Source organism: Pongo abelii, chromosome 15 (genome assembly GCF_028885655.2).
Source record: "Pongo abelii isolate AG06213 chromosome 15, NHGRI_mPonAbe1-v2.0_pri, whole genome shotgun sequence".
NCBI classification, from domain to species: Eukaryota; Metazoa; Chordata; class Mammalia; order Primates; family Hominidae; genus Pongo; species Pongo abelii.
In genome coordinates, this window is record NC_072000.2 from 60,845,457 (window position 1) to 60,856,549 (window position 11,093).

The 11,093-nt window shown below is 46.2% G+C and overlaps 1 protein-coding gene across 6 annotated transcripts; it reads right to left on the reverse strand.

Annotated features, from left to right (window-relative positions):
* Positions 1–252: 252 nt before the first annotated feature.
* On the reverse strand, positions 253–10,863 carry OTX2 (orthodenticle homeobox 2). 6 transcript variants are annotated; one of them, XM_054530163.2, is made up of 5 exons: positions 10,749–10,863; positions 10,534–10,597; positions 5,754–5,969; positions 4,582–4,757; positions 253–2,747 (listed from the first exon to the last, which is right to left on the reverse strand). In XM_054530163.2, the coding sequence occupies exons 3-5, from the start codon at positions 5,848–5,850 to the stop codon at positions 2,127–2,129; spliced, it is 894 nt and encodes a 297-aa protein (XP_054386138.1). In that variant the 5' UTR covers positions 5,851–5,969; positions 10,534–10,597; positions 10,749–10,863; the 3' UTR covers positions 253–2,126. The 6 variants fall into 6 exon arrangements, with proteins under 6 accessions (XP_054386138.1, XP_054386140.1, XP_054386141.1 ...); XM_054530165.2 differs by having other exon boundaries at positions 4,582–4,733; positions 10,749–10,862; XM_054530166.2 differs by lacking the exons at positions 10,534–10,597; positions 10,749–10,863 and adding an exon at positions 8,561–8,737 and having other exon boundaries at positions 4,582–4,733.
* Between the last annotated feature and the right edge of the window lie 230 nt (positions 10,864–11,093).

Below are 11,093 nucleotides of genomic sequence, written 5' to 3' on the forward strand. Positions count from 1 at the left end.
TTATTTTGATTCTGCATTACTGTTGCAGAAGAAAAGCTGGGAGATTAAGACACTGAATCTGGGTAAACCTCAGGCCCCAATTTAACTTCGTGTAAACTACAGTATGTTGAAGGTTATCAATAGGTGCTGAAAACTCTTGCCATCAAATTTGGCCTCAAATTTTGGTTGCAAACTATTGCATTTCCTATACCAGTGAACCAATTTGCTTATTAGGAAAGATTACACAGAGTTCAAGAGAGCATGCGCAGCCAGGGACCGGAAAAATGAAATAGCCAGAAAACAAAATGGTTGCAACTGCTAACCTTCATTTAAAACGTTACAATCAAGAGTCACTTAATTTTGGTCAGCTGTAAGAGCTTAAGCAGCTTAAAATGAAATTAAATATTGCTTTTACCTGAGGAGCACCATGATCATTGGCCCATTTGTCTTTTCTGGTGACTGGTTTACAAAATGCAGGTACAACTGAAAAGGGACCCATTTTTTTCCCCCTCGACACTTTCTTAAACACACACACACACACAAACTGACCAGGGTGCCTTATGTTCAACTACTGAAATTATAGGTTTTAAAACTTTTCTGAAACTCTTTTGTTCAGAAATCATTTCTGCCTGAATTGCTTTCAGATTCTGATTACACTCCCTCTCATGTTTACCTGTTTTTGGAAGTTAAAAAAAAAATCCCCTTAACCAAATAAGAGAATAGAAACAAGAAATTCTTGTCATTCTCATGTTTTCAGAGATACTCCAATTCTCCTCCTCCCTCTTAAAAACTTGATGTATTTTAAAACATACTAATAAAGTGCTTAAGAAATCGTTCAGGTTTGAAGTAGGGAGGGAAAAGCAAGGAAAACAAGATCTTATTGCTTGTTAGGCTCTCCGAACTCAATTTCAGAGCAATCCTGATGAAAGTCACAAAAAGTCTACCTACCACTGTCATTCATATCTATTTTATGCATAGATTAGCCAAAAAAAAAAAAAAAAGTAAAAATAAATTTGCTAATTTACTCTCTGTCCTAAGAAAAACGTGTTTTGGGGAGGAAAGGCTGAATGTAGGCTTCTCATTCGTAAATAGTGGTGTAAAATTAAACTGGACCCAATGTTGTGCTAGAACCATTTTAATATAATTATACATATCTGCCAAATCCAGGAAGAAAAGGTTTATGCATATATAACTTTTCCAGTTAACATCTGCAAGCATAAACGACAATGATCTCAGTTTAATAATTCATCAGGGTCAGAGCAATTGACCAATGTCTCTTTACTGCTAGGCTTACCAACAGTAAATTACAGATGAATTAGTGTCCTTTTGCTTCTCTTCTCTGACTCTCCTTGTCCAGAGATATTTTGTCGTAAAGTTTCAGTGCAGCTCACCTCCAGCCAAAGGTAATCTTTTTAGATCAGTACTCAGTTGCTCTGAATTTTGCTTATAATTATAACCTATTTAATCACAGAAGAACCCCTGCAGAGGTGGAGTTCAAGGTTGCATACAATAACAGGAGATCACAGTTTTGAAGTCTAGCACAGATTAAAAACCACAGATGTACCATTTATAAGACACACACTGATTGTCTCTTAAACTACATATTGACTCCTTATGAACATTATTTTTTAAATAAAGTAGTGCATCTAGGACAATCAGTCGCACAATTCACACAGCCCTGAAAAGTTTTTTCAGTGCCAACTACCAGTTGGTCATGAAACGTGAATGAGCTTGAGACACTGTTCATTCCTAAGATTCAACCAAGGATTGGCTAAAACATTGGAACATCTCTGCTTAAGAAGGCTATGACCTTCCCTCCCTTCCTTCACAACTTAGTTTTGTTTGATTTTATTTTTGGTGGTGTTTGGTTGCACATGGCTAGAATGCTTTTGATCACTTTGCAAATCAGGATAACCAATGATCTAAAACTATGACAGGATCTTAAGTAGATTGGTTTGTCCATTTTGGGTTGCTGGTTGGTAGGCGCCTCTAAGGCCCTTCGTTTTTCCTTCTATGCCTCTCGGAACTTTGATCAGATGAGTCTGAGCATCATCCCATCTAACTCTTTTAACCAATGCCTGGCTAAAACTGGAATGTCCAGCCCAGTATATTTAAAAATCACCCACAAAAAGAGGTTCTACAGGTCTTCACAAAACCTGGAATTTCCATGAGGATGTCTGATCTTTATAATCCAAGCAGTCAGCATTGAAGTTAAGCTTCCAGGAGGCAGTTTGGTCCTTATAATCCAAGCAATCAGTGGTTGAGTTAAAACCCAAGCTTGAAGCTCCATATCCCTGGGTGGAAAGAGAAGCTGGGGACTGATTGAGATGGCTGGTGACTGCATTGGTACCCATGGGACTGAGTGTGGCCCCTGGTCCGGGAAGCTGGTGATGCATAGGGGTCAAATATGATCCACAGTCCATGCCCCCAAAGTAGGAAGTTGAGCCAGCATATCCTTGACTATAACCTGAAGCCTGAGTGTAGGTCATGGGATAGGACCTCTGCATGCAGGAAGAGGAGGTGGACAAGGGATCTGACAGTGGGGAGATGGAAGCTGGGCTCCAGATAGACACAGGAGCACTGCTGCTGGCAATGGTCGGGACTGAGGTGCTAGAGGGGGGAGTGAATTGGCCACTTGTTCCACTCTCTGAACTCACTTCCCGAGCTGGAGATGTCTTCTTTTTGGCAGGTCTCACTTTGTTTTGACCTCCATTCTGCTGTTGTTGCTGTTGTTGGCGGCACTTAGCTCTTCGATTCTTAAACCATACCTTGGAAGGGAAAGAAACTTCTTTAACACAGTTTTGATAATTCCTTAAGGACAAGAATGGCTCCCGTATTATAAATCTACCCTACATGGGCAGATCAGCTAAACACACAATTTCCCCTGCCACTGAAGACCTATTATGTGGCACTCTCATATAAACTCCTGGAGTTGTAAGGAAGTTGGGGAGGCTCTGTCTAAAAACACTTGACACTGCCTTATTTCTTGCCCAGAATAACATTTAAGATAATCCCCCAAATCATATAGCTAAAAACTCTCCACATCACTTTCCTATCTTATTTCGCCTCTAACACACACATACACATAGACCCAGCTATATTTTGGAACACTCTCACAGAGGAATGGAATGTATCTATGTCTTTTGGAAGGAAATACATGAGAAGTGAGAGAAAGCAATTCTGTTGTTACATGCTAATAGGAACAGCCTAAATTCATTTACAGTTCATCTTCCAGGAAGCAACTGCTAATATGGAGGTTGGTTGGTTCCATCACCCTTCTGTCTCTCTTAGAAAAACTCACAAAAGAAAGCTCCAAGGGGAAGACATGATCTTGTTGAAGAAAGAGGTCTGAAAGCCACTACTTGCTAAAAGCTTCTTTGTGGTAAAAGGAGTGACTTACATGCACTCTGCTTTGAGCTGGAGCACAGACCTGCTAGTCTCTGAGACTCGAGTCTGTGTCTTTAGAGTAGTGCCACTCAGCACATAGACTCAGTCTCCTGTGCTGTGTTTACTGACTTACCACTTCAACCCCCTGCTGCAATCTTGACAATTCTCTTTACCAGTCCTGTTCATGTTCTGCAATGAAGGAGCTATGATTGGTGTACGAGGGGGCTTAGAAGAGAAACTACTGGCATTTTCTGGAGGACAAATCCTTAGCTGAACTTTTGAATGAGCTCTCTGTATGGGTGCCGTAACTGTGGTAAAAGTGATGCCACCAAGGCCAAACTCAAGACCACCAACCATTTGGGGCCATTTGTTTTCTCCTAGTGAGGACATTGGTTCAAGCCTTACAAGTGCTAAAACTTCCTCTAACCTACTTTGAAAAAGCCCCTTTCCCAATTTGCAACTGACACTGATGTCTGTCGCTTTCATAAACATATTCTAGCTGAAGGAGAGGCCCAGGTATGTATGTGGTTTATGTGCTAAACACTTTGCAGAGAATTCTGTACAGAGCTCACTCCACAAGGCAAGCTGGAGTTGACCTTCCCTCTCCAGTTTAAGGTCAAGTTTAGGGGAACTAAAACAAGAGGGGTGTCACTAGAGACATTATGTAGATATTTTATCTGTTAAATGGCTCAGAACTAGAAAATTCTCTTCAATCCCTAAGAAGTCAAGGAAAATACATTCTTTTTGTGTTGATTTATTTGGTAAAAGCACCAGCTGCATTTATACCCTGATTCTGCCACCAAACTTAGTTATGACCTTGAGCAAGTCATTTACTCTATGTTTTCATCTGTAAAAATATTTGGACTGTTCAAGAGCTGAGCTGCTTTCACACGACAAGTCCATGAGAATAGGAGAGAATTTCTATACAGAGGAAGGGAAGGGTTACAACACCACGTGACTACTCTTGAAACCTGCTCAAGGTTGGGTCTCTGTCCACCAGCCACCCGGGCCTTGAAGACCCTTGCTTACAGGATTAAGTGTTGATGGGCAAGCAAAAAAGGGCAGAAGGAGAATAGTTTCCTGGCCCCTTAGTGAGTGAAGGAGAATGTCAAGCCTTCCTTCAGTCCTCTGAAAGACTTGGGGCTCTCCACAGTCCCATACTCTGGGGAAGGGTGGCATGATCAGGAAGGATGGCTCTGCCTGCATCTGCCCTACCTGCACCCTGGACTCGGGCAAGTTGATTTTCAGTGCCACCTCCTCTCGCATGAAGATGTCTGGGTACCGGGTCTTGGCAAACAGTGCTTCCAGCACATCTAGCTGCGCCCGAGTGAACGTCGTCCTCTCCCGGCGCTGTTTCCGGGGGGTGGCTGCGGGACAAGAAGCCCAGGGCCCTTTAGGGTGGGGGAGCAGTTTCTCAGTCATAGGCGTTACCGCGGGTTCTCCGACGCCCCTGCCCTCCACCCCGCAGCAGTCCCCCGTTCCTCACAGCCCTTCAGCCGGGAGCCTACCAATGCTCTCCCCACCGTCTCCCCAGCCTTGCTCCCCAGGGACCCAGGACACATGCTGCTTCTTTCCCTACTCTTCTTGGTGTTGAGATTGCTCCAATCAGAGCATCACTTGGAAAGTTAACAAATGAAACATTTTTTAAAAGACACACAAAAAAGTTATCCAAGATCAACCCCCAAACCACAACACAAAAAGGCTATTCCATGAAGTCAAAGGATCTCCGAGGACAGACTGGCAGCTCGAATTGATGGGGGAAATCTGGATCCTGTTCCCATGGTTTTTAGCACACCATGGGCCTTTGTTCTTCCATCTTTAAAATGGGGACATAGTTCATACTTCTGGGAGGATTTTTAAACAGATCTGATCGGAAAGGAAAGCACTCGCATTTGGAGCAAGTCACGCCTCTTGGGATTAAAGCAGGCTCTGGAGGTCATAGGGGAAGGCCTGGGCATGGAGGGAACAACTGCAAAGCCCGAGGGTGCTAAGGACTTACGGAGGGAAAACTCAGCTTCTCCAAGAGGACACTTCTGAGGAATTGGTCATTGAGATATGGGCAGGGGTCTTTTGCTCAAATGACAAGGACAGTAATGTTCCTCATCCCACTCTGATGCCAATCCTTATTTACTTGAATTAAGAATAAAGTGATGTGATTGTAATAGTTGCAGACCCACCTACTCACTTTTCCCAACCCCTGTTCTCTGCTTGGTCAGTAAATGCCCTGGGACTGCTTCCTCAGAAGGCAAACCTAGAGGAGACCTAGCCTGAAGCTGGGTGGGGACAGTGTGACTGCCAACCCCCGTGTTCCATGGGAACAGGGTGTTGCATCCCCGGAGGATGGGCGTGGAGAAGGGGTGTGCGGGAGTGCAGCAGGGCTCACTTACCCGGGTAGCCCACGGAGGGGTGCAGCAAGTCCATACCCGAAGTGGTCAGACTCAGCCCATTGACTGCGTAAGGCGGTTGCTTAAGATAAGACATCATGCTAAGGTTGTTTGGAGGTGCAAAGTCGGCCCAAATCGGGGGTACCCAGCTGGAAGATCTTGATGCGCCAGGGGTGGACAGGTTCAGAGTCCTTGGTGGGTGGGTTTGGAGCAGTGGAACTAAGGGCAAAGCAAACAAACAAACAGAGGGGCTGGTTTACTGCTTCGGAGGCAGCAGCTCTTCCACTTTCCACCACTAACTTAAAAAGAGCAAGGGCTAGGCGAGGCAGAGGCTTTTAAAGGACTTGCAGACACTCCCCCCACCCCCATCCCCACCCCCACCCCCAGCTGCTCTGGAACTAGAGGGGATGGAGGGAGACCAGATAAACCTGTCTTCCCCACCCCCACCCTAAACTTAAAAAAAAAAAAGTACCCGAAGAAAGCAATTACAATCTGCCTTCCCCAAGAACAAAACCCCATGCCTTCAAATGCACACATTGCATTCCTATCCCTACATTTGCATAGGACTCATTGGCTGGCACTAGCTAATTGTCTCAAACAAAACTTGATTGGGGCCATTTGCGGAGACAAAGAACTCTTTGGCTAAATAAATAATGCTGATAACAAAGCCCATTGGTGAGAAACAAAGAAACAATTCAAGAAATCTACCTCTCCCCAGACTGTTGCCTTTCCATGGCAGAGATTTTAATTATCTTAGCTTTTTACCACTTTCAACTGCTGCGAACCTAAAATGTCAATGCGTTTAACATCTAAAATACCAACTTACTAAACGACAAACTTGGAAAAACCGCTCAACCACTATTATTCCACATTTGAAGTCATTTCCGGTAATCATTTTCACCTAATTAGTAGTCTGGGTAATTAGATTTCGAGGTAAGTAACAGATTTATTAGGGTTTTGGAGAACCTTGATTATATGTGTCTAAGGAACGAAAGCTAAACAAACAAGTATTTAACTTTTAATAGACACCCATCAAATATTTAAGCATATTGCAAAAAAGTCTTCAAGATTGGCACAGGGCTTGCCAGAAATTGTGAAGTAAAGTTAGAATCCCACCAATCAGATAATGACGGGACCCCACATTTGTAGTGCAAGTTGCTTCCCTGTTGATTTTGATGTGTGGAGGCTGCAGATCCTGCGGGAGGCAAATTTTCAGACATTTGGGTCCTCGCAGCTGCAGCAGAGTTTCCTGTTAACTCTAACTGCCTTTTGCACATTTTAGTTTTGAAGAAAGTAGATACACAAACACCCAAAGTTGTGAAACTAATAGAATTTCTCCCTACCTTTCAAGTTTCCTACAATCCTATAAGAAAAAGAGCTCAAGGGGAAAAAGGAAGAAAAAGAAAAGTTATTTACTTTCTTCAGCTGAGCTACCCCCACTCCACCCCAGCAAAGATATTCAAAGTAGATGTTAATATAGACTGGCAGTTTGCAAGTCTGGCCTTTATTTTCCTAAAGTGTGGCACTTATATGCAAGGATCTCTACTTTGAAACTTTGACACCGTGAGAGATTGCTTCAAAATGGCGGATACAAGATAAAGGTCTTACTGAGTTTGAAGGACTCCGGGTTTTCATATTTACGTTGCTTAAGACAGCAAGGCACAAAAGTCCATAAATGAAACTCAGTAACTGCAACTTCTTTCTGATTTAAATTCAGTGCACAAAAGTCATGCTTTTCTACCCTAAGATCTAATTTAATATAATTTTATAAATGTCTTTCTTGGAGGAGTTTCTATTATCCTCAGTGAAACTAATTTAGTGGCTCCTACAATACAGACTTTATGTTTTTGCATTGTCTTTCCTTTTCAAAATGCTGTTCTTTGGAGGCTGCGAAAATAAACAAAAATCTCCAGCTTAGAGGTTGTTTAAACACATATACGACTGCTTTAAAATACAGTTGTATATGTATTTAAACAGCCTCTAAACTGGAGATTGGAGATTTTTTGTTTAATCATACTACCTTGCAAAGTTCTGAACTACAGTGCTATAGAGAATCGTAAAATCGTATCAGATGTACCCTTGAGAAATATGGAAATGTTCTTACATGTCGAGCTCTCACCCAATTAGAAATGCCTGACACATCATACAATAAAGTAGCACATTCCAACATAAAAAGCAGTAACACACAGAAAGCACCAGGGCCGAGATCTTTCCAGGGGCTCCTTTGCCCTTACCATTGCAAAATGGCTAAAATTCTCAGAATAGACTATTTTCACTTTTGCTCCTGGATCCACCTTTAAAAGGAAAAGAGGAAAACCAAAACCCAAAACTAAGAGATTCTCTCCACAACCGGCCTAGGTATGCACTGTGCATAGAAGGCATGGGCCCTTCAATCTAACTTTCAAAGCTCTTTTCCTCTCGAAGCAGGGTCCAGAAGGGGGAAAAGAAATAACTTTTGAAAAATCCACTCCTCACTGTGACTGCTCACGAGGTGGCCTCTGGAGAACTCATACCTAGAAGCTGACCGCGGTCGCGCGGCGAGTCCCGGCAGCCGGTCGGCGACCGCACCTCCGGGCGCGAGTGCCTGGGTCCCGCGTCCCTGCCCGGCAGCCCCGCAGCCCCACAGCCCCGCAGCCCCGCAGGCCTGGCGCCCGAGGTCCCGCTCCACTGCCCGCGTCCCCCGCGCAGCCTTATATCTAACGGTCAATTCGTGCAATCTGTCGCTTCCCCCTCCCCCACGCCTTGTTTTTTTTTTTTTCTTCCAAGAAGCCCATCTACCAGTTGCTGTGTCCTCGCTCAACAATAATTACCTCGTCCGAGAATTAATTATAATAAATGTTTTCTTGATAAACTAACGAGATAATCCGAGGGGCACACGTCCCTTAATTACAGGCCGCCATGCTCCGCTCTGCTTCTCGTCCGGGCTGATTAATTTTCTGCATGATGGAAAGGAAACAAAACTACGCGGACCGGCGACTGGCCTGCGGCTGGGAAGACGACGAAGAGGAGGAAAGAAAGAAAAAGGAGACGTGTGGGCACCGCGGAAAACGGCCGGCGCTGGCCTCTCTCCGGCGAACTCGAGTGAAAGTTTCTGGCCTCGGGGAATCAAATAACTCTGCCACCCGCGAGGGAGGGAGGAAGAAACGTGCCAAAAGGGTTGGCCTTGACTATTAATTATCGTTGGGAGAAAGCCCCGGTGTTAGCGCTGAGGTCTGGGTGTCTACCTTACTCTGGGGGGAGGAGTTTCCTCTCCTACTCCCCTCTCTGTTGCTAATAACTTTTGGTGCTTGTAAAAAGTCCCGAGCTGAGCAGGAGAAATCCTGACCCCGAAGCACTAGGATGGAGGGGAGAATTTCTAGGAGCGACTTCCCCGTCCCCTCCCCAAGCAATCCACCACCGCAGGGTCAGCGCCGCTCGGCCCTCGCTCCCCGCGCACCAGTTCTGTCTGTGAAGGAAGCAAAAGCCAACTGGGTGGAATCCTGACAGGGGACTTGGGTTTCCAAAAATATGTCCCGAAATCGGGCATCGATTTCAAGAGTCACTTGAACGCAACAACGCGAAGACTTCTTGGGAGTTTGCAGAGCTACCCGTTGCCTGCGCCCGGCGCTGGCAGGGACCTTCGGATGGTTCTCACTGGGCCGACCCATGGCGCAGGCTGGGCCTCGGCGAACCCTTCGGCCCCCGCCCGGCCCCGAGCCACGACACCTCATTGTCCTGGAGCCTGGGAAGGGGGTGCGCGGGCGAGCCCTGCCTCTCCCCGCCAGAGCACGGCTGAGGGGCCGCGGTCCCAGCGGGAGGATTCCGGTCCCTGGCCCGGCCGCGGCCTCGGGCGGAGCAGGGGCCACTAGCTGCCACTTCTGCCCGCCCCAGGTGCGCGCGGAGGGCTACGTGGGGCGGGCCGCGACCCGGCAAAGTCATGTTGAAAAAACACTCTTCACGTTCGCTCGGCCTGGTGACCAGAGTCGGGGACCACGACAACCGGGGGTTGGGAGGCTGCGTAATTACAACCCAGGGTGGTTTGGATTTTGGGGAGTGGCGGGTATTTAAAAACAAAAAGGAGATCTGGAAGCTTTTGGGAGAAACAGACAACCGAGCTGTGCTAGGCTGAGGGAGAGGAGGCCAAAGAGAGCGAGCAGTGAGCGCCGGGGCAGACGAGAAGCCAGCGCTCCCAGCCTCCTCGGTTATCCGCTCCGGTTTCCGCTCACGTTCATCAGGGGCCGACAGGGGCTCGAGCGGCGGCCCCCGGCCCAGGCCGACCCGCAAGCGAATCGGGCTTCCGGCGCGCGGGCCCAAGGAGGCGCCTGGCTTTTTATTATTGTTGTTTCAATCCATCCATCTAGTTACATCTGCATCTTTTTGTCTCGGACTCTAAAAAGGTCCCTGGGATCCATCCAAACGACCCCAACCCAATCTGGGGGCCAAAACGCAAAGATCGCGGGAGAAGCCCAGAACGGCGTTGACAAAAAAACAAAACCACAAACAAAACCTTCCAAAACACCCCAGATTACACTCGCAGCGTTTCGACGACGTTTTGCAGAACCGACGACCCCCAGGAGCACGTTCTCTGCCTCTCTCCCACTACCGCTCTCATCTCTAGATCACATTTTTCTTTTTGCAACGATCGTTATCACACCTCAAAATTTGTAAGAGAAAAAATACATCCGCCTACAGAACTCCACGTTCGCAGAGGGGCGTCGGTCGGTCTATTGGAGGTACTGGGGTGATGGCCGACAGACACGGGGACACGTAGATATGGATATAGACAAGACAGACGGACACTTACCTTACAGCCTCATGGGAGGTTAGAAAAAGTCAAATATCCTTTAAATTCCAAATAGCCAGCTATCCTAAAAGAAATCAAGAGTATTGAGTTAGAAACCTTGCAGTCTTCACCCTTCCACGAAAAGTCAAACACAACCAAAAAAAATTTTTTTTAAAGAACGGAAAATGAAGGCGGCTAGAGTTCTAAACACGCGTGGGCCCCTCTGCAATACATACAAAGTAGATGTGGTGAGTGAGGGCTGCTCTAGCAATTTTTATTTTTAATCACAGTGGAGGCTGAGTTGGAGCTGAGGCCGGTCCCGCTCTCAGGGAGATTTGCTGAGAAAGCGCCTCTCTGGCAACTTTTTGACGCAAACTCTCCAACCAATGGCAGGGAGAGAATGATTGACACATCTAAGCCAGAGGGAAAATAATAAAAACACACAACAGGGGGAGGAAAACAGGCCGCTGCTGCACGGGGGGACGAGCAGGCAACAAATCCAGGCCTCCGACATTACCAGAATGTTCTTTAAAGACACTGGGCTTTGCTTAAAATATACATTATGGGCCGGAGCATGTGAA